Source organism: Aspergillus mulundensis, assembly GCF_003369625.1.
Source record: "Aspergillus mulundensis strain DSM 5745 chromosome Unknown scaffold_3, whole genome shotgun sequence".
NCBI lineage: Eukaryota > Fungi > Ascomycota > Eurotiomycetes > Eurotiales > Aspergillaceae > Aspergillus > Aspergillus mulundensis.
The window spans coordinates 450277-473204 of NW_020797891.1; the positions used below are offsets into that span (position 1 = coordinate 450277).

Below are 22928 nucleotides of genomic sequence, written 5' to 3' on the forward strand. Positions count from 1 at the left end.
TGTTTAACTGCATACAAATACTTACCCAGGTTGATGCTCCTTGATCAGAGTCAATGCCATCCCCGTCTCGGAGGATGTACAAAGCTCGCTGTCCGACCGGCTTTAGAACCCAATATCGTCCTCATTGCTTTTCTCATCTCACTCTATAGTCCTGTCATTCTCACGAGAAGCGTCACGGAGCCATCGGGGCCAGGTTATGCTTCGAGATCGGCCGTGGCGTGCGTACAGAATAGTGTCAGGCTCCGGCCTGCGGACGAGTACAACCGAGGGTCCATGATGGTCTGAGGCATCGCTTCCACGACCTTGCTAAAGGTGATGAACAACGCGCTAATACCTATGAGGGAAGGCTGTCAGGCGATCTGTCTTGTGGTACAGATGAACTTAAGCGCTCTGGATTCGGTCCGTACGAACTTCGCGTTGCCTGTTCAATAATGCACAGCCAGTTAGCTTGATTTCAATAGAAGCGATGGTTTGGAGGCTGGGTCTGGCCGGCGTAGATACAGGACTGGACAAAGTTGATTGAGTTGTTGTTTATCTTCATGTTTTCTCAATACATTACCTCTTGCTGGTCTTTGAGTCAGTCCCTATGTACAAGTGAACTGTGTCACGTGGGATTTTTTCTCTGCACCCCTCTTCAAGCAAGGAAGACAATATAGGTACGCGGCCATCGATGATCAGGCCAAGGGACTGTTAAATGGAGAAATAATACAGCGGTCCCTCTTAGTAGTCTGATGCCTGATACAGATCTATAGAAGGGGCGCCAAATCTGCTACATGGCTTGCATTCTCATCTCGCTCTGGAAGAACACAAACCCTGCACCCGCCAGTCTACATGTGCTGATATCTTATACACGTTGCCTTTAGACCCTTCCCAAAAGACCTGCTATAACTGCTTGAACTCTGTCAGCTATTACTTTCCAATATGCTCACTGGATATGAAGGCAGAATGGATAGCTCGCCTTGCCCACCCGCAGAGACGTTCATAAGTTGACAAGTAGACCAATCTCGGCAAGGGGGCTATTGCGCAATATGACAGCAAGGTTAAGCTTATAAATGGCACCAAATCTCTGAACAGCTCGTACTTTCCCTACTCCAGTGCAGAAAACGCGTTGTAGTGAGTGTTGTTGTGCGGAGCTTAGGTAATGCCAAAACAGACAGCACCATTCACTGCCCACCCAGGTGGGACTCCAGAGGATCAAGTCACTTCCAGGACCTCAGGACTGGGCTTTCACGTCTCTTTGTCCTTTCGCGCAAGTTCTGCACTTGGAGGTCGTTCATTCACATAATGCCCTGAGTGTTCCAGAACTTTTGGATAGGTAGGGCTACGCAGTCTCCCAATTCGTCCTAACTTTCCTTGTCAACAACACTCCCCGTTTTTTTTATCTTATTCCTTGATTCTCTCTTGCTCGCTCGATTTGAATACGCTTTTCGGAATTTGTGCATGACCATTGAGATCTATCGCTTCTCACTGGAAGCCCATTGACTCTTTTCGTGTGTTCAACTCATTAAAAAAAAACATCTGATATTGAACACACCTCCACGCCCCCATCGTTGTATCAAAACAAGATGGGAGGCGCCACCTCCACCCTCGCTGAGCCCATGGCAAAGCGCATTACCATGCACCTCCGCGTGACAAGCCTCACCGACGTTGCCGACGGCACCCCTCCAACCCTGTCATCAATTGCAGAGAACATTCAGCTGCACATGAACCTCGTCGAAAACCTGATTTCCTCTCATAATGAGAAGGGCAAGGAGGGCAATGCGTCGAGAATTCTTGGAATTCACGATCCGGACTTTGAGCCACGCCTGCACCGCAAGTTTGCGGGCTACCATTCTTGGCTGCGTTTGATGAACTGGATTTTGGAGATCGGAGACAATGAAGATGAGGACGGGAATAGCGTAGACTCCTCTGTCATCTTCGTGTCCGAGATCAACTATGAGACGTTCGGATACGGAACCTGGACCGAGGACAGGAATACATATGCGAATATGCTCAATGTCCCCATCACCCTCCCGGACGGTCCACGAACTGAAGAGGAGGCTGAAGCACTGGTATCGCGAATGGCGGAACATTATAATACTGAATCGAGTAAAGAGAACGATCCAGATAACACTCACATGGACGATGAAGATGGAATCTCAGAAGCAAGCACCATAATCGGAGAGGATTCGGAATATTCGCCAAATGGCCACTGGCGCGCTCCGACTCCTCACGAACGCGTTATCCTGCGTCGCTATTTCTACAATCTCGAGGGACAAATGGTTCTTCTCCTCTCTCATGTTGTGGTGATTGCAAGTGGTGAGGGCGACAGCAACGTTGCGAACACAATTGTAGCGCGAATGAACAATGTTATCGAGGCCATTGAGGACCTATGGAACTTTGCAGACTGCTTACGGAATGAGACCGAAGTTGTCTTGAAGGTTGGCAGAGATGCAGGTGCTGTCAAGGACAAGGAGAATCGGGAGCCAGAGCCGGAGGCAGATTTTACTATTTTGGACGATGGTGACGAGCCCGAAGCATCGCAGAACCTTGCTGAAGACCATGGTAGGGCCCTGCAGGACATCACTCCTAAGCGTGCCATACCTCCCAAGGGTCGGGGTATTCTAAAGACTCTCTGCAGCAAGGGCAAGCGCGTGTTGTACCGCGTGCGCTTCGATGAGCAAGATCTGAAAACCCGGGTTTCAAGCAAGCGTCAAGCTGGGAAGCGTCGCGTGGAACATCCTGATGCTGACGAAGATTCGGAAAACCAGAGAGCCAACAAGCGTCAGGCTGTGACGCCTAATGTTCCAGTTGATGGGGAAGATCTCGAAGACCGCCAGATCAAGATCGAGAATGAAGATGATGAGCAGACCCAAGGTGCCATCGAACAGTCGGATGACAGTATTTGGATCAGGTTTGAGCAGATCATTCGTAGTGATGCAAAACCTTGGAGGACGATACTGGACTTCCAACAAGACGCTCCTTCCGAAGCAGCTGCCCTGGACGATGCTCATGCCGAGGAAGTCGCGACTGTGGACGCATATACCGAGGAAGGGACTCGTTCTGACGAACTTGCTGCAGAAGTAGAGTTTGGCGATGAGGCCGACGAAACCTCGAATGCAAATGTCACATATGTCCAAGTAGCGGGCGAGGACGAAGAACAAACGACCGAACAGAATCTGGCGTTTCAAGGTGATGCTTTTATTGAATGGCTTGCTTGGGCGAAAGATGAGCACACGGAGTCGGTTCCCCAGACTGAGGAATTGCCGATCCAGGAACATTCTCATTCTCAAGAGGATGTCCATGTGGAGGAGCTCATAAGTCAACCAAATGCTCATGCTGAAGAGGCCACTTCCTTTGCTGAGCCCAAAACTAACACGGACATCATTGGCAACTTAGAGAGCAACAGCAATGGTAATGAGAATGTCACTGGTGCCGACCTGGATGCCAACAGCGACAAGATCATGGCTGACGCTCTGTCTGAACTTCTGGCGGAGGTCGCAACGAACCACAATGCCACCACCAACAACCGCTTGACTGGTGATGCTAGTAGCAATGTCGAAGCAGATGCTGGAGTAGTAGGTCAGAATATCAAAGACACAGCAAATCCCACCAGCAAAGGCACTGGAGAGAATGAAAACATGCTTAGCAAAGTGAATGTTCACACCCAGCAATTTACAGGTGAAGGCTCCCTCATCAACAGTTGCGATGCGGATACCAACGTGTTTGGCAATGAAAACGTTGATGCACAGTTAACTACAGCTCTTGAGGCTATTCCTACCACTAGTGACAGTACTGGAGAAGCTGAAAGTGAACATACTGAAACCAATGTTAATGCTCAGAAGCCAGGCACACATGAAGCCTCTACCAGCAGCCAGGATGCAGCAACAAACTCGGATGGCAATGGGAATACTAATTCGCAATTGACCAAAACACTTGACTCCATTCTTACCACCAGCAACAGCACTGGGGAAGGTGAAAGCGCTCACCCTGGAACCAATATTCATCCTCAGCAATCCGCAGCTGACAAAGTCCCTACGGAGCATCAAAATGCAAACAGCACCTTGAATGGGAATGAGAATATCAACGAGCAATTGAGATCAATCCTTGATGACTTTTTCGCTACCAACAACGTCCCAACACGAAGCAGCCCAACGACAGACAGCAGCACAATCATTGAAGCAGATTATCATGATTCAGACGTTGAGATGGTGGATGCCTTTAGCCTTGCTGACACTGAAGACGCAACGGAGGATATTACTATGCATGACGTTGAAGTTGCAAGTGTCAATGGCCCTGCCACTCCCAACTCCATTGACAATGAAGGGCAGGAAACCTCGGGCATTGAAGCAGGTGTTTCTACCCAGGCGACTGGAGCAGAGGATAACCCCGGCTTGAACAATGATGCCAATCAGGATGGTGACATTAATGATGATGCAGCTGCGATTACTGCTGATGCCACCAATGTCCCAAACGTCGGGAATGCTGCTCAGGAAAACATTGGGATACGTTCCGAAGCATCTCCTATCCAGGAAGAGGGAGAAGCCACAGAGGAGAATCCCAACTCAGGATCCTCAACCCCTACCACTGCTTCCGGCGCCACCGCAGAGCAAAGCATCATGTCCGAACTCGAATCCACGCACCGCCTCCTAAACTGGGAACGAACCCGCGAAGCATTCCCCGAATACACAAGCGAAGACTTCATGAACCTCCTGGCGCCCTCAATCCAGCCGTCGTCCGACAACGACCCCGTCGCCGAGTTCACCACAATCCTCTCCCAAGGCCTGCTCGGCATCGCAACCGAAGCAGCGCTCGACACACGCGACCAAGCCGCGAACCCCCCCGCATTCCCTCCCAGCACAGTCGGGTACGCCCTCATGATCCCCGCCGACGAAGGCCCGACGCTGACGCGCTTCGACAACATCACGCCCGACGCCGACGACGTCGAGTTCCGCGAGTTCCTGAGCAGCACGTATCCAGCTATCAACTGGGGCCGGCTGAACACGTTGAACAGTAGCCAGATGGAGATTGAGCCTTGGGAGCACTTCATTGAGTATGTTGCGCTTGCGGGACCGATTGCGCCGAATGAGGCGCCCGAGGTGTTTAATGCTTATGTTGCGCGCGTGGTGAATGCGAGTGTTGACGCTGCGATCATGCTGGGGGATGATTGGCTTTCGAATTTGGTGATGCCGTAGGTGCGTTTCCTATTTCTAGATGGGACTGAGGCTATTGTACTATGGCACGGCGAGGTGAGTACGATCTCCATGGGCACATCTCGCTTTGGAAGGATTGTGCTGTACCTTGATCTCGCTGGAAGGGTGGACGCCTTATGTGTTGGACATACGGTTGGATAGCACGGGAGAGTATTCTTTTTGACAGACACTTTGGGTATCCTCTTGTTCATTACTAGGCTAGCACTCATGTATCCAGATAGTCATCATAAATCTTTTCTTTTGTCTGTTTTGATCTTCGTTCCTCGTATTGTCGTGATGCAGCAGTCCAGAGATGAGTCGAAGAGACAAGTCAACAACCAGGTTAAGTTCAGTTCCCCAGCGCTGTCTTAAATAGCCACTTTGCAACTGGACATTTCTCCCACAGTCTTATATCTCCCAACTGAATATATCCAAGCTCAGCTGCTCATCAGGACATCCAGTCAATCTTCCAAACTTTCTCTTTATCGACTATCATTAGCAGTAGGATATCTATCACTGCATATGATTAGTTTCTTCTGAGTTGTTGCAGCAAGCCATCATCTTCAATGACTGCAAACTCTCACTTTGGCCTCACTTTAGCGAGGATGCCTAGCCACACAACTTAGACCGGAACCCCTCGCCTAATCCCGATAATCTTCCAGCAACCAACGTCGGTTCCTTATTTAATTCCACCCGTGCGAAAACAGTGCCATTCCAATGGGGGTCCTTGTGGGAGGGTTTGTTTGTAGAAGTGAGGAATTCCCGCGGGCGCCAGATACCTACATGCTTGACGGCACTGTCTTTGACAGAGTTTTAGGTAATATTTAGGCTTACCCTGGTCTGTGTCCAGTTGAAGTCAAGCTGCGCCCAGAGAAGGACATTTTCAACGCTCGTCGATAATCCAAATCTGAGTTGAACCAAGGGAAAGGCCATGTACCGAGCAAGACACCTCGAACCCTAGGTACCCAGAATCTATTCTAAACTTCAGTTTTGGGTTCCCACGTTTTCAGGCTCGTTTTGCCAGTGGGAGGACCAGCCAACCCCGTTCCGCTCCCCCAGTCTTCTCTCACGGTATTCGCTGTGCAGGCCAAATATGATCAAAGATTTGATATCAGGAATCATCCCACGACTAGGTCAGTCTTCGGGCTCAGCAGAAAGACAGCCGTACCGATAGCCGCTTACCTACTCAGTATAGACTCAGGGTCTCAAATGGTATCCCTTGGGGCAACGGGCATATCAAGCGGAAATGCCGGGAAACGCGCAGGTATCAGTTCGAGGTACCGTCGCTGACCCGGCGGCCCCTTGGGTATTTGATTTCGAACGGCCCCGCTGGCGTCAAGGCACTTCAGCCGCTTCTCTGCCTCTGAGGAGAGGCCAAAGTGCCTTGAGCATGAAACCCTAAAACCCTAAGGGATATCTCAACCAGACCCGCGTCTCGCCTTCTCCGTGATGACCTACAGACAGAATGGGCTTTCCATTCACCGTCGCCACAGGAAAGCTCCTGATCTCCTCATCCTCCTCAAACACCGCCTTAATGCGAGTATATAAAGTCATCTTCTGCCTCAACTAATCTTCCTCCCACACCCATCCCTCTCATCTAAACTCAAGTTTACCACGGAAATCTGAGAGCGAGAACATACAGAACAAGCTTCGACCCTCAACGCTCTGCCATGTCTCCCCCGATCCGCGAGCTCAAGGTCTCGCACCCAGCGGCCTTACTCGCCAACCGCATATCCATGCACTTAGCAACTCAAACCCTTACTGACGCCGAGTCGACCCCCTGGCTCTCGAAACACGCCCAGCTCGCCCACCGCCATATCCACCTCGCGCAGAACCTCCTGCAACTCGGCGGCGTGGAGGACAGCCTAGACGGGTTCGCGCTGCGGGATGCCAACCCCGAGAACGACGACCAGCTAGACGGCTCAACGACCGGAGTATTCAAGCAGGGGCGGCTTGTATGGGAGGCATTCAACGACTGGCTGCGTGCCATGTATTGGGTGTTTGACGAAACCGATGGAGAATTCGCAGTGGGTGTCGGACAAGAACGCGAGGACGAAGAGGCGGGTATACTTGTTTTCCGGCCCAGGATCTATCTACCGTTGGACGAAGTTGATACCTCGTACCTGCGCTCCAGTCTCTACGATTTGCAAAGGGAGATGGCGGGCACACTTAAGGTCTTGGCTCATCTCGCTCAAGGACAGGCGGATGGTCGCGAAGAAGAGTACACTTACAAGAACCGCCAGGCGCTCAGGGGGCACATTGAACAGGCCTACGATGCAGTCATGTATTTGCGGATGGTCAAGGATTGGGTTACAAAGGCCTTCCACGAGGATGAGAATGAGTCTCGGGTTGCGGAAGAGGCTTCGCAGAGCGCCGGCGAGAACGCACCTGCAGATAACGACACCGAGTCCGAGTCTGAGTCTGATGATGAAAACGCCTCCGGTGCGCCTATCAACCGAATAGTCTGGACGCCGAAAGACTCCATCGAGGAAACAGCCTTCAGGGCCCTCTTCCGCGCGAAGTTGCGACTGGCGCTTAACCAAATCATGAACCTTCCTCTCCTCCACACGACTACCACGACGCAGAGAGACGAGCACAACGTCGCCGAGGGATTCCCAGGCCTCGAGAGCAGCGAGGATACAGATTCCATCCTCAAACTCATGTCAACATACCCCCAAGCGACATGGCGCCAAATCAACGAAGCCCTCGGCGCCTGGACGCGCTCTCAATGGGAGGAGTTTGAGTGGGCACTGAGCTACGGCAAAGCCGACGCAGAAGACTCCACCGTGCGCGGTATCATCGTCGAAGAGACACTGAATGTCGTATGCCAGGAAATCCTCTTCCGACGCGCGATCGCGGCCGCGATTGCGCAGGCAAAGACCCTTATCAAAGATCACGGACCGTACCGACGCGCCAGGGCGCAGGCGACTGCCCACCTGCAGGCTAGGACGCTAAGCAAAGAGGACAGGGAGTACCATAACGCCGAAACAAAGGCCCGTGTGCGCGAGCAGATCTTCGGAAATCCTGCAACTCGTCGGCGGTATATTGAGAAGTACGCGGGCGCCGATGACCTTGAACCCTGGACTGAGCGCGAGGAGAAGGCGCGCATGGCGAAGAAGAGGAAGCTTAACGATGGCGCGCTTGTCGAGGCTGAAGCTCGGATTCGGCGGATGGAGTTCAACGAGCGTCTTGAGGGGGTTTCGGAGGAGAGGACCAAACAGCTGGAGCTTCGACTGGGACTTGACTCTGTGTTGGAGGAAGTCGCTGTGCTGGATGATGATGGCGCGCTGCAGGTGGAGGAAGATGACGCTGGGCTGGGGTGGGAGGAGGATAGAAGACGGACAAGAAGGTTGTTCATGGCCTTCATGAAACGGGCATTTATGAGGGTTCTCTTCTTCGATAATTAGTCCGCTTGATGGATTCTCATGACTGCCTATCTGTACTCAATCTCGCAGCACACTTCTTGGTCTTGGTTTAGCGTGTCAAGCCGTTGGTTGTGCCGTGTACATGCCATAGCATGTTAGGTTAAAGGCTCGATTCACTAGAGTACATTTCAACAAGCGGGAATACTCAAGACTACCATACCATAGACAATAACTCATTATCAGATTGGATGGAAACCGGGATGGAACAGAAGCGGTTTAGATTAGCTAGTTACCGCGATTTGCGAACAAAGCTCATGTACCTAGAAAGCTAGTCTTTGTTTTTATCTACCATTTTTTCTCCAGAATTTCTATCCACTTCCACAGTAAAGGGCTTTTAGTTCAGAAAATATTCGTTGCCGTAGCTTCTCCGTATTGGGGCTTAATCTAGCTTGAGTGCTCCTGATATGGATAATTCTTCCACGAGTTTCAACCTTTGTATTTCTTTGATGGGTTGCATAACTGCTTTAATGAGCTCAGAAAGTCTAGTGGGCTCGGATAAAGAGTTGTAAATTGCTGCACTGCTTGTGCTTCTTTAGGAGAGTGAATGGGCCATATATGGCTTACCCATTCACTAAATCCTCTTTGCACATATCATGATTCAAACAGGCAGTCCTCACCGTCAAACGCTCTTTTACTTTCCACTCTAGCTTTTTAACTAAAACCTCATTCCTACACCTTGATCATTTCTCGAATGTCCTAGTTCAACATCATACCAACCTACCCCAACCTCTAGAAAACCTCAAACCATGTGTCCCCCGAATATGGGAATCCCACCGGGGAGACAAGCGCAGATACTCGCAGCCCACGTTAGACTACAGCTGCAGGTCGCGAGAGAATCCTTCGCACCCGCCCCCAAGCTCTCTGAGGTTCCACAAAATATCACACACTTAATGCATATGTTCACAAGCATTGTTACCTCAGGGGAGTTCGATCGAGCCTTCGAACGCTTCGGAATCACGGAGCAGGAGGCCAACGATCACCCTGTTCCAAACCCCGCCCGAATCCTCCTGCGGTTCGAGAAGTTTTACGAGTGGGTGCGTACAATGGGTTGGGCTTGGGTAGATGAGGAGGGGAGTAAGAGTGAGAGCCAGAGCCTGGTTGGAAGTACAACTTCAAACACCGACACTGAGTCCAAAGGTAAACCACCACCTTGCCTTCGAGATCATACCTAGAGAGTGCTTGATGGAACCCACGCTAACGCACAGATATCCACACAGAGACCGAACCCAACGCCTGGACGAAGTCATACAACGCCCCGACCGAAGATCATCTCGAAGTCTTCCATCATAACATGGGCCGGATCCTCGAATACATGATTGAGGCACTGAACAGCCTCGCGACTCTGGCGCAGGCTCAGGCAGACGGGATGGGCGAAGACCATATTGGCGCCGCCGCCGCCCAAATGATCGCCCACTTCCACGACGCGTATCGAGTCACGGGGTTCCTGTGGGAGATGGAGAGGTGGTTGAGGTCGCCGCTTGTCCAGCCTGAGAGCACACCTGGACATGATGCAGACGTCGATGACGCGGACGCCGGTGGGACGGGGAACAGTGAGACCGCTACCGAGCCGGCGGACTGGAATGTGGATTCTCCAGGCGCAGAAGACGCAGAAGAGCCTCAGGAGCTGGAGTACCCGGAAACCATCGACTCCGAGCCTGAAACCATTCCGTCCGAGCGCCCGGCAGCGTTAGCACCCAGCGAACCCACCATCCAACCCCCCACCCCCCAAACCCAACCCATCCCCCTCCAGCGCCCCAATCCCCGTCCCCGCACTCTGTGGCCAGTCATCATGGACCCACCCCTCGTGGAAGGAAACATGTTCGAGGACGCCAATGAACGGTACGTACTGAGCCTAATGAGGGCACACCCGGCCATCCACTGGGGGCGCGTGTTTGTGGCCGTTGGCGTGGCATTCTTCCACAAGGAGAACTGGGCTCCGTGGGTCAGGCGCAAGAGGGAGTTCGTTCCGCCGCACGGAAGCCCCGCGATGCTGAATATGGTTGTTTACAATCTGTTGAATTTTCGCGCTGATGATGTGTTGCGTGCGGGGGGATGGCGCATCGCAGGTTAGGGTTTGGATTCTGGCTTGGATGGAATTGGACTGGCCCGTCGGCTGGAACATTGGGCGCTTGGTATGTGATTATTCTCTCTCTTGGTGTGGAGGTCGCTAACGCTCTTGCAGTTCGTTATTTCCCTTCATATCTATTGTATTTATTCATTCTCTGTTGCGTCTATGGGTCCAGTCTTGTTTCACCAGGGTGCTTTTGGAAACACGAACATCACCTTGCCGAAGACTTGAACAACATCTTTTACGCTAAGATCAATTGGGACCTGGTGTACAATCATGCATATTTGTACATGCAGTTGATTGGATATTTGTTGTCCGAGCCCTTTGGAAAGCAAAACGAGAAGTCTTTAGCATGTATTCTTTTAGTTCATGTTATGTTCACAATTTCGCTCAGTACCCAGGGTAGCTAGCCACTACATTCTCCAATTACATATCTCTTTCAAGGTTTATCCCGTCTGGCTCAAGCCCTTCCAGCATGAATGCCTCCACGTGCTGAGAGAGTCCTGCGTCTGCCGGCCGGAGGCTCCGCGGTGGTTGCATTGCTTCGTCGTTTGTAGTCGTAGTGTATGGATAGATGGAGCATGGTAAAGAGCATTAAGCAGCGGTACTCTCGGCTCTACAATGTATATCTGTTGGGGATTAGGGGCTTTCAAAAGCGTCTATAATGCCCGCTTGGATACCGCGTTTTCGACATGCGTGTAACCGGTGTCATTGTAATCCAATAGTTCTTGTTTCCTATACCCCTTACTCAACTGTTACGGGGAGCGGAAGAAGCAGTAGACGCAGAGGATGCAGGGGTTCTTAGTACAAATGATCGCCGGTGCTAGGGCAGACCCTCATGCGGACAGGGAGCGAAGCCGCTGTCTTCGAGCTATCCCACTTCCACCTAAATCAGTAGACCAGCTCTCCCACTGAAGGTCAATCTGCTCTAACGCTATCAAGGCCATAGCACTGTGCAGCCCGTCGAATCTTGTCGGAGTCTCTTGCTTGACCGGCCCGGGCGTCTCTCCCTTACTCCTGATCTCTCTCTAGGACCATGACGTCGCTTACTCTTCGCCCCTCATTCACTCCCGGGGCAGATTCTAGGGTTAGTGCCTGTATACAACTCCACACATCGCATTGGGCCGAGCTGGTTGGCTGGTTGGGACGTCGAACCAGACTCCAAGATGAGCAGATATAGCTTCAGCTTCACGTCAAGCGGCTTCATTCACTGCCGTAGTGTCTCATTGATGCCTTCTCCTAGCCTGGTAGACCGCAGAACGTCAATGATCCCTTCTATATCTCCAGGTCGTTCCAATCTCTCCGAGCTTCCATTTCTTCCTTTTACAACTATTCTTCCTCCATCATTCTCCTCCATTATACTCTATTGTACCTTTGGATTCCATTTTTGCATCTACATCATTACAATACTCCTACTACTTCGCCAAAATGGGCATCCCCCTCCACGTCCCCAACCGCAACAGCGTCTCCTACAAAGTCGAGCACCTCATCCAAGAAGTCAAAGACCGCTTCACCGACAACTCCAACCCCTGCGTCCTCACGCTCGGCTTCTCAATCGAATACCTCATGAAATCAACCGTGAGCATGATGTCGTCCGGCCCCAACAGCGTCCCCACAATCTACATCGCCGCCTCAGTCTACAAGGACTTCGAGCGTTTCTACAAATGGCTGCATGCCGCAGGGCTGAATACCACCCGCCGCGTCAACCGCAGAAGTGTCCCCTACCACCTAAGCCCACTGGCGTCCCTAGAACCAGCAGAACTCAGCACGAACTTTAGGGCAGCTGATGCGGCGGCCGTGGTCGTTGGACTGAGGTGGCAGATGCAGAATGGCCATCCGCCTGCCACGCAGCTTGTTGAGCTTGGCGACAAGGGCATGGCCGAGATCCGCGCTGAGATGTGGAAGCTGCAGCGGCAGATGTTCAAGGTCGTCGACGTGATGATTCGGCTTGCGCAGGGGGCTGAGAATGGCAAAGGACAGGAGTACATGGAGCGGATCTGCCCTTCGTATCTGGGACCGGCCCTGGGGAACGCCAATACCACGATCCATAACCTCTGGGTGTGCGCAGAGCAGGCAGGGCTTTCGGAGGATTCCGTCCAGGGTCTCGATGTCCTTTCTATCCCGGAGACTGACGCGGAAAGCGAGGGTGAGAGCGAGAGCGACGAGGACGACGGGGCTCAAGTTCAAGCTGGAGTTGACGAGGACGGCGATTACGAGGTTGAAGAAGACTCTGACGACGGAGGCTATCAGGCGTTCCAGCACGCAATCCCGAACTACATTGCTGAGTTCGCTGGGCATACGCTCAACCCTCTGGACGCTCAAGCTCAAGCTGAAGCCAACGCCAACCCCCTCGCATTCGCCGCCGACGTCAACCACAACCAAAACATCACCTCCCACCTCGACATCCACCCTCCCAGCGCCCTCGGCCCTAACAACCCCGCAGCCGCCAACGAGCAAGTCGACGAAACCCGCTTCAACACCGTGCTCCAAACACACCTGACCCGAATCGAGAACACGCTCCGCCCATTCATCGAAGCGAACCTCACCGAGGCCCTGCAGTACATCGCGCAAAACCGCGGGATCGAGTACCTTGAGAACATTCTACCGTCTGGAGAAGGACATGCGGAGGGTGACGCCCACGGCGGCTTCATCGCCGATGGTATCTTGTTGATGTATGCAGAGTTCTCGCATCCGGCGGATACGACGTTTAGGGTTCTGCGCCAGCATTTTAGGGCTTTGGGGGTCTGGCGCGATTAGATGTCTCACGTTTTTGTTATTTGTTTTTTCTTTTCATCAGCTTTTTTTCGTTTTCAGTGTAGCATGCTGGTCTGCTGAAGTCTGAGCACTCTGTATGACTTGGCGTACCTATTGGTCTATCTTAGGGCGTCTGGATAGATACGCGGACAGGCATCGGGCATTTTTGTCATTGGCAACTCAAACAAGACCTTGTTGGCCAGTGTTTTCTTTTCTTTTCTTTTCTTTCGCGATCATCAGGAACACAATATGTATCCGTCAACATTTAGTTGAATCAAACTGTGATCATTCTATTCAAATCATTCTCGAAACGGCACGTCTACAGTACAACTAAGGATACCAGGATATGTCGGCCTATAATTTAGCTCGCGAGAAGTATGGATTCTAAATCTTGAACAGACGTGGGTTGTATAGCTGAGGTCCAACTATATATCTAAGTTACGTAGAGGATGAGCGGCTAGAATTACAATCGACTCCTTAAAGAAACGCTTTATCACATGAGGTCCAGAAGCGCTTGCATTTTAAATATCTCAAGGCCATGAAAAGCCATCCCATAGAGCCTTTCGGGGCGTTACGATCACGGTTGTTGTTAGAATGACGGCCTAAAGGCTTCATTGTTATCAGGCCCGCCAACGCGATTAGATTTCACTCCATCTCATAACACTTAGGGGATTCCCAGAGCTCAAGGGAGCAAGAGTTGCTTGGAAGTACCATTTTTGCAAGCTATGGCACGTTTGCCGGGCCGATTCAAATTGGTGCTGTTTCCTCCAGGCAGTCCCAAACATGACGGAGCGTAGCTCCCTGTACGTTATCCACCTCAACACAGATTCTGGGCCTTCAGATCCTCATCCAACTACAATCAGTCAGTAAAGCAAAGATCAGCTTTGTGTAGTTTTCAATCCCTCCCCAAACAGCTTTATGGTCTGTGCCTGATGGTAAACCCCCACGTCCGTGACTGGCACATCACCTGGACTTCCAGTCTTGCTGTCAGCCTGCCTTCATTCACAACTCCATTCACTCATGGCTCTTTGGCTCCAGCTGGGATTACCGTTTGCCAGCCTCCGCCAAACAACCTATAAAGGCAACGACTTTCCCCCGGAAATTGATCGCCCATTTCTCATCCCTCTCCATCTTCATCATTACATTTTTTCTCCGCTCATCAAACCAACCTCCAGAACTGTATTCTAATCAACTCTTTTCCGCAAGCCAGCATGGCAACACGTATCAAGGATGCGCTGGCCGCGCATAACCTGACACGCGACGCACTCAATCAGGAGGAATCCATCGAAACCATCTGCACCAGCATCTCCCGCCTCACCATCATCGCCAAAGGAGTTCTCGACGACGACCTGTTCGGGGGTGTGAACCTTGAGAATATATCGCGTAACCCGGGGCTCATGGCTGAGATGTTCGAACGCTTCAAGAAATGGGTCGATGCCATGGGGTTCGATGCCCTCAATTTTGACCACCCGCGCTTAGCCGTTGTGTCGGAGTATGACCAGAAGTACCTCGTCATCTCGCTGAAGAGCATGTACCTCCACATGATGGACGTCGTCGAAGCGCTTATCCTTATTTCCCGCGGCGAGGAAGAACAGCGTGGTCCTGAGTACACTGCGCAGATCTTCAAGGAGGAGATCCAGCCTGCCCTGATGAAAGCGTACGCGATTATTTGGAAACTCGAGGAGTTCGAAGAAAGTCTTCCCAAGCCCCCTCTCACCTCCCAATCTGGACCCCGTCCTGAGCCCGAGAACGAGAAGGGCGTGCTTGTGCCTAATCCAACCGCTGACCCCGAGAAGGAAGCGCGTCTTCGCTCGCTGATCCGCGAAGCTATCTCCGAAGTTGCCGCCAATCTGCCGCAGGATCGCAAGGCGTGGTTTGAAGTGGTTGACTTTGACATGCTGCGCCCTTTCATTTACTCGAACGGGATGGAGTGGGTCGAGGATTACTTCGAGAATACGTACAAGGATGTTCTCAAGACTGCGGTGGAGTGCTTTGGTACAGGTACAGCTGCAGCTAAGGCGACTGGTGGTGCCGGCAATGAGTACATTTATCGGGGTGATGAAATCTCGTCGCCCGACTCCGAATTGACCACGATCGCGGAGACTGAGTTTGACGGCTCTGAGGATGAGGCGGGCAACGACATTTGCGTACCTTCCTGCAGCAAGCCAAATGAGTCCTCGGATGCACAGAACGCAATTAATGTCTCGGACGCTGCGGAAAACAACACCCAGCTCCCGATGACCGTGCCGGAACAGATCAACGCAATAGTTGGCATATTCAGTGAGGCTATGGCAAAAGCCCATCTCATTGCGCCCACAATGCCAAACCACATCATCCTCAACAATGTGGAATACTATCTCCGCAATGCCCCCCGCGCCGTTCACCAGAACAACGGTAACGACGCCATTTCTTCAGCTACTCATGCCTCCTCGGACGACGAGTCAAACTCCGACGATTCAAACACAGAAGACGATGACAACGACTCGGACAAGGAGAATCGCTCTCCCGTGGCGGAGGAGCCCGAGACCACCATCAATGAACAGCCCGTCCCCGATACAGAGTCAGATGTGCTCGCGTACCAGATGGGCCTGTGGTCGGGGATCATTGATTTTGACACCCCCCTCCGTGACCCTCAAACGGGCGCGCTCAACTTGTCCCCAGAAGCCCTTGCAGAAGTCGAGACATTGATGCGATGTGATGCCCGCTGGCTTGGTGCACGTGCCGGCGGTAGCTTCGCGGTCCCTGTGAGCTCTCAAGGCCACGAGGGCAGTGAACACGGCGCCAACGGCATCATCAACAAAGCCCCCGCCGATGAAGGACATCTCCCGACGACCCGCGGCTCGCTGGGCAAGAATCCAGCCTTGGATTCGCTCCTAAAGATCCGAAACGACATCAAGCTCAGTCTGGACGGGATCGTCGACGATGTCTATCGAGTCCTCAATCTCACTCAAGAGCTCGACAACGCTCTCGCTATTTTCGAGGATAGCATTACTGATTCAGCTCCACCTGAAGTCCATGATACCGTTGCTGGACCGTTCACAACTACCGCTGCCACGGTGTCCGAACCTCCCAATGCCCACAAGTATCATCTCCAGGCAGCACGCGAAGCAATCCCCCCATCCGTAGACTCAAATGCCGCGACTGCATCGTCCACGACTACCGAGACTAGGTTGACCGATGCTTCAGATATCCCCGATGAGGATGCCGAGGAAGAAAGCGAGTGCGAAGCCCTTGCCGCGTTTGTGGAGCAGTGGGACGAGCATTCTGAGGCCCCTGACGCGAAGGAGAACGCGACTACGTATGACGATCTATATGATGCCACTGACGACGAGTTGGGCGAGAGTACAGTTGGTGATCTATTTGACCTTTACGATGCATTGTTTGAAGATGAGAGCACTGGCGACGAGGCCGAGACCTCCGGCACTCTCGTGAACTCAACCAGCGCCGACGAAGACGAGGCCTCAACTTCAGTGACCCTGGTGAACGAGTCCACAGGCACCGAACGCACTGACTCTCCCGAGGAGTACGTTATTGTCGAAGACGGGATGGAGCTGGAGCTTCCGAATGGCGTCCGCCCTGGCGATGAATTCCCTCCTGGATTCATCTTCCTTGGTTCTACGCTTGCGGAGGCGATGGAGGCTGTTCGTGGTGAGAGGCTTCGCACTGATCCTGATTTCGATCATCGTTGGTAGAAGGTTTATTGCCTTGCCGGGTGCATCTTGCAGTTGTTCTCTGCATCCTGGATTAAGGTTACTTTGTTGCACGAGGTGTCTGGATACGATACCATATCTTGGATTCGCGTTGGACACTGTCAGCAGGGACGTATTCTCTTTTCATTTTCATGTTTCATTTGTGACTGTCTATCATGCTTTCGTTATCCTTTTCCGGGACTAAATTGTATCGTTGAGATTGATCGAATGGTCATGTATCTACCTAGTAACTGGGTTGGGTGAGCAGCTACAGAGCTCTAGGATACGAATCTCAACTCCCCATAAGATGTTGTTTCTCTTTTCTTTTCTCGAATTCAAGGTAGACGCAACGGTTTTTGCTTTCCATCCAAGGGCTTGGTCAAGTAGATCTCGCGCCGGATGCATCCACCGTTTACGAGAGGGCCTGTTTCTCCAGTTGCGATGTCAACGAATACGGTGGTCGGAGATAGGGCCTAGTGAGCAGTATATCTTTATCCAACTGTCTTGGATCACAATAACACGAGGCGGGGTATTTCTCACCCGAATCCTAGATTTATGGATGGATGGTTCTCGATCGCTCCGTATACGTAGCCAGTGCGCAGGTAGGACAGCAAAACAACCCCATTAGCTCTCTCACCTCCAAGACCCCGTTGACTATTATTCTCGATGTGGATTGCGAACAACATTGAGAGAAATATATTGATGAATCTCGCAAGTTGTCCGGCGACATGGATGGCGATATCCTAACAATCCGGTCAGAGAGCAGCGGAGCTCGGTGCAGACCTGAAGTTCTAGCTAAGTAGCTCACGTTGATTAAAGACGCCGTATCCCTTCTTGGAATACGAAGAACGGGCCTCAAAGGTTGGGTATTTCGCATCCGCGGACGTTGTCCCTGGAACCGGGGTCTCGCGAACCAATCATTCCTGCCACTGGAGGGTTTCAAGACGCCCAAAGTGCGCTGGAGGTCTTACTTTCTGACAAGGCGTATGGATGGCGTTATTTGTGTCCTTTGAATGTAGATGGTGTCCCCGATTGACGCGTGAGCCAGGCGTTCTCCTCGGTAACGACCATCGCTGCCTAATAGATTGATAAATTCTTAACCTTGGGATTCAATTTGAGTTTCCAGCATCTTGGTAATCTTACCTTTGTTGTGACTGCTGTGACAGATTCCAACCTTCAAGTCTGGCGAAGTAATCTCTCAGCGAGAACCGTCGTCGCTGCTTCACTGCCACAGAGGCCCGCTGTCCAAAGGTCCTAGTTAAGCACCGTGAGGCCAACATTGTATGCGGCGTGAATCTCGCAGCAGGACGGGGTTTAGGCGAGAAGGGGTATTTCCTTGGGGCCATAGTATGTAAAAATCGAATTCGCCGATTGATACAAAACGCGGCGGATGAATGGAGGAAGGATCGACGACGAGCTGGAGGGACGGACGGAGGCACGAATCAAAGGAGGAGGCTTAGCACTGTTATTTTCCAACTAGGAGACGTCCTTGTTAGTCCAGTGGTTGTGGTTGAGTAATGATTTCCAAATCATCTGAGGGTTTGTAGGTGTTGGAAGTGTACCTCTGTAACGTGCTCGCTTCGAGCCCTTCCATCCACCTCCTTGTCCATTTCTCAGCTCTCGCTTCTCCGGCTCTCGTTCCTCCCTCACTGACCAAATCTAAGAATGACGGGCAGGCACCATGCACGGCAGATGTAGTAGCAATCTGTAGGTTTGAGCCATCCAGTTCCCAAGTGTCGCCGGGAAGATTACCTGGCAAAGTTGAAGCGCTGCGTTTTTATCAGGGCACGCATTGAACAAGGTACTGACTAGCAATTCATCAGCATTCATCCGGCTGTTTCGGCGAATGGTGCTCTGCCGGAACTTGGTTTGGGAGAAGGGTGCTTTCGGCGGGCTGCAAAAACCGAGCGGTGGCAGATAAGAATCATGCTCATGACAGTTGAATCCCCCATGTTTGAAAGGGAGCAGGAACGATAGCATCTGTAAAAGAAGTTCGGGATGCTCAACCATTATCTGAAGCTTGTTCATGTCGAGATGAGCATGCGGGGCGGAAGACAGGAGAGCGGAATGTCTAAGCCGTCCGGGAAGGAGACACTCACCCTCAACCAACTTGGCCATCATCATTGGCAGACCCGTTGGAATTCGATGATCTCCGTTCAAATCTCCAGGCAATAACTTATTTGAGGATTCGATAGCCTTCGTTTTCATTAATCAGTGGATGGTGCAAAGTCCCTGCTCACAAAGTCACTTAGTCTTGATGGGTCACGATTTCTTCATTTCAACATCCAAGGTCAGTCATCATACATCAATCACAATCTGCATATAGTGAGCCATATGCGGCTATAGGGGGCTTACCTGAAACACAGGACAGATTCAAAATCGCTCCATCACCGATGTATCCAACGAAGCCTGCGATCGCGTCATCTGCTCAGTCATGACTCATCAGACCAGTCCCCTCGCAGAAAAGCTTCAAAGCTTTGCTAAACCCGAGCGCTGACCGTCGCGCGACCTGCACATGTGATGACGACCGAGTGAGAGCTGATTCCACCAACGACGGCTGCTACAAGGCCACGCGGAACCATCCGGAGATACAGGAACATGGATAACTTTGCGCCATGCGGTTGTGCCACAAGGTAAAGGGTCTTTTAGATCTCACAATCATACAAACTCAACTGACATTCTGTTCCATCCAGTATCGTTGTCAAACTCTGATTTGATTATAGTTACCACTTGCGTGTTGACCCCGGCCGAGCACCGCGCATGATACCTAGGGTAGGATCGGTAAGGTACCTCAAAAGATGTATTTTCCCTCGAACTCTTTGATTCATCTCGCGATAAATCTGTGTGGACGACCTTGCATTTCTCGCTGATATTCAACGGCATACAGACTCACCATGACACCTCGAACAACGGTCCTTTACGCGGCAGGCTTACTCCTATCATGGGTGATCCCATCTAACGGCCAAGGTATGCTAAGCCGTTGCTCACACCCAATTAATAGACGACGCTAAATATATAGGGTCCAGATATCAATGAGGCTCTGCTTGAACGCTTCGACATCTTCGCCCAGTACGCCGCGGCCTCCGGCTGCGACCAGAACAACAACTCCACCGATTCGTCGCTCATTACATGCGACTACGGCTGCCCCCTGCTCACATACTACGGTGACACGACTCTGTACGAGTTTCAGAAGTACGTACCGGCCCACGAGACTGATACCCCGACTCAGAACAGCTACTGACCGTATTGAAACCCCAGTCGAGGGCTAGGCGACGTAACCGGATACCTAGCCCTCGACAACTTCCGCAAGCTAATCGTCCTCGTGTTTCGAGGAAGCACATCCAGCCAGAACTGGCGCGCGGACCTCAACTTCCTCGCGTATTGGGATTGGCTTCTCTGTCCGAACTGCTACGTGCACGCCGGGTTCTGGGCCTCGTGGAAATCCGTCGAGGGCGATGTCCTATGGACGATTCGACAAGCGGTGACCCAGTATCCAGATTATCAACTTGTCTTTACAGGCCATAGCCTTGGTGGCGCGGTCGCCACAATGGGCGCGACCCTGGTGCGGAGTCGGGGGTGCTGGGGGGACCGATCGATTGATCTTGTGGGTTCCAACTCCTCCGTCTCTTCATCAGATTCAGGACCTCCGGCGAAGCTAACTTGCTCGCCGACGAATAGTTCACATTTGGCGCCCCCAAAATCGGAAACACTGCGACCGCGCGGCGGACAACCGGGCTCACCCGGCTCTATAGAGCAACGCACAAGAACGACCCTGTACCTAGGCTACCGCCGACATGGGGGTGGCCATACGACTACAGCCAGCCGTCGCCTGAGTACTGGATTCTAGCGGAATCTGGGGATGATGTCACGCTTGATGATGTTATTCACGTCGAGGGCATCAACAGCCAGGGCGGAAACGCTGCTGCAACACCAGGCAACGTTTCGGACCATATGTGGTACTTTAGCTATATGACGGTTTGCGAGGCGCCTTTAGATCAGTGTCATGGGCTGGTAGATTGTATTTTTGGAGGTGGAATCTGGCATTCGAGGGACTAAGGACGGGGAATCGCACCATCCTACGTCGGACTCTAGTGTAGAGCATACTCCCTCTGTAATCAGTAGGTTAGATGTCCTGTGTCGTCTATGTGATGTATTCGTCTTGTAACGTGGATCTGTTGTAGAAATAACCGCGCCTTTGGAGATTACCAATAGGTGGGATCAAGCCATATAGGGAGTAAATGCCGTCCATGGTGTGCTTCACTTGCGTGCAAGCATCTCCAAATCAAGTATCGAATGTTGTTAAAGGGTGCATCTTAGGTAGTAGACCATGGGGGGAAAGTCCAAAGTTTGCACCAGTACTGAATAGCTAGAATCTTTTGCTGCAATGTCAGCGAGCTGCTGCTGATTTTCTATTCTGGATCACTGGATGGAGCTGAAATCACCGGCGCTTATATTATTGCCTAATAACCTGCTTGTGTACCGTATTACTCAAATTGGGCATGTTTCGTCAACCCCCACCCCCAAAACCTTTACCAACGCCTCACCATCCATTAAAGAAGTCGACTCATTCAACAACGTCTCTCCAGCTTACCTTGGGCCCTAGTCCAATCCTTCTTTCTGCCCGACTGCTAAATCCCCTGGTCACATAGCTGATGAGAATCCCGTCATCAAGTTTTAGAACTCCGCAACAAACGACGGGCTTGTCAAACTCGGCAAAATCCACAAAGGCAAGTTTTTTATGTGTCCTTCATCTACTAACCTGGCGGAACCGCAGTGTGATCGCACTATCTTGATTAAGGCAAGGAAGACATCCGAGAGCGTCGGCGCGATCCAAAATGCTGTAGCCACCATCATCGATATCAGCGTGCCAGGACGCAAGGTCGTTATCGAGCCGCACGGACAGGGGCCGTGGTGTCTTGACGTCGTGGCAGAGAGGGTAACAAAGGCCGGGGGGCAGTTATTAGTCTGGCCATGGTGTCGCGAATGGCAAGTTTATGCAGTTGGTTTATTCAAGATAAGATATCTCATCGAACCACATACCGCTACATAACCCGTCTGCGTTGGTTGCGAAGGTAAAGACAGAGTTGAGTGGTGATTGGGACAGTGATGAATGGTTTGGCAGGCGGAAAAAACGGCTCTGTCAACAAGAGAGGCCCCGGACATGTGAGCTTTTGCGTGACAAGTGCAGTCGAGATCTCGAGGAGGTCGGTCGGAGTGAGTCCATACACGTTTCCATTGGGCTCTCAGAACCTGTCAGTCTACTACTCCATCACCGTGCAACTCACTCACCTGTCTGATCTTGCAACCGGGGGGTTACGGAGTTGACTTCCGGTTGTGAAGGCATCGCCTTCGATAGGGCCGGTATCTCAGGCTCCTCGTACGATGCTCCTCCGCAAGTGGTCTCGCTGAAGTTTTCGGAATGGTCGCCATCAGCTGTTTGGTAAGCAGAGTAGATCCCTAAGCCAAGATGGCCTACTGACATTCTGGATTCAGGAGACACTTAAATTCACGCAAGCCATCTCTGATGCAGGTAGATTGATGCCATTCTTCCTCTGCCAGTATGGCATGGCTGGAAACTTCTTCCTCAGTGCTTTCCTCGTGTCCCTGAAGGCCGACTTACCCTAAACTGCGTAATTGGCGGGGATCTTAACGCCACCCACGATACCTTCGAGCCCGAAGCAGATAACCTACACCACGGCAGTAAGATTGCTAGGTAGGCTAGTAATAATAATATTAGCTATATTAATAAGCCAGGCGTGTTTACACACGAAGCCAGCTATATTTTTAACCTAACCTTTTTAAATATTTTTTTTACCTATAT

The 22928-nt window shown here is 51.7% G+C and overlaps 7 protein-coding genes across 7 annotated transcripts; 6 read left to right on the forward strand and 1 right to left on the reverse strand.

Moving 5' to 3' along the window:
* Positions 1-1565: 1565 nt before the first annotated feature.
* DSM5745_03943 (uncharacterized protein) lies at positions 1566-5174 on the forward strand (the record flags this gene model as incomplete). Its single annotated transcript, XM_026745959.1, has 1 exon — positions 1566-5174. The coding sequence occupies one exon, from the start codon at positions 1566-1568 to the stop codon at positions 5172-5174; it is 3609 nt and encodes a 1202-aa protein (XP_026604955.1).
* A 1667-nt stretch (positions 5175-6841) lies between these two features.
* On the forward strand, positions 6842-8578 carry DSM5745_03944 (uncharacterized protein; the record flags this gene model as incomplete). The annotated part of the gene is made up of 1 exon (XM_026745960.1): positions 6842-8578. One exon carries the CDS (start codon positions 6842-6844, stop codon positions 8576-8578), a length of 1737 nt encoding a protein of 578 aa, XP_026604956.1.
* A 764-nt stretch (positions 8579-9342) lies between these two features.
* On the forward strand, positions 9343-10667 carry DSM5745_03945 (uncharacterized protein; the record flags this gene model as incomplete). The annotated part of the gene is made up of 2 exons (XM_026745961.1): positions 9343-9733; positions 9814-10667. 2 exons carry the CDS (start codon positions 9343-9345, stop codon positions 10665-10667), a joined length of 1245 nt encoding a protein of 414 aa, XP_026604957.1.
* Positions 10668-12092: 1425 nt separating this feature from the next.
* DSM5745_03946 (uncharacterized protein) lies at positions 12093-13421 on the forward strand (the record flags this gene model as incomplete). The annotated part of the gene is made up of 1 exon (XM_026745962.1): positions 12093-13421. One exon carries the CDS (start codon positions 12093-12095, stop codon positions 13419-13421), a length of 1329 nt encoding a protein of 442 aa, XP_026604958.1.
* Positions 13422-14629: 1208 nt separating this feature from the next.
* Positions 14630-17110, forward strand: DSM5745_03947 (uncharacterized protein; the record flags this gene model as incomplete). The annotated part of the gene is made up of 1 exon (XM_026745963.1): positions 14630-17110. The coding sequence occupies one exon, from the start codon at positions 14630-14632 to the stop codon at positions 17108-17110; it is 2481 nt and encodes an 826-aa protein (XP_026604959.1).
* Positions 17111-20001: 2891 nt separating this feature from the next.
* On the forward strand, positions 20002-20954 carry DSM5745_03948 (lipase family protein; the record flags this gene model as incomplete). The annotated part of the gene is made up of 3 exons (XM_026745964.1): positions 20002-20074; positions 20134-20299; positions 20366-20954. 3 exons carry the CDS (start codon positions 20002-20004, stop codon positions 20952-20954), a joined length of 828 nt encoding a protein of 275 aa, XP_026604960.1.
* A 1195-nt stretch (positions 20955-22149) lies between these two features.
* On the reverse strand, positions 22150-22589 carry DSM5745_03949 (uncharacterized protein; the record flags this gene model as incomplete). Its single annotated transcript, XM_026745965.1, has 2 exons — positions 22150-22349; positions 22397-22589. 2 exons carry the CDS (start codon positions 22587-22589, stop codon positions 22150-22152), a joined length of 393 nt encoding a protein of 130 aa, XP_026604961.1.
* Positions 22590-22928: the final 339 nt, after the last annotated feature.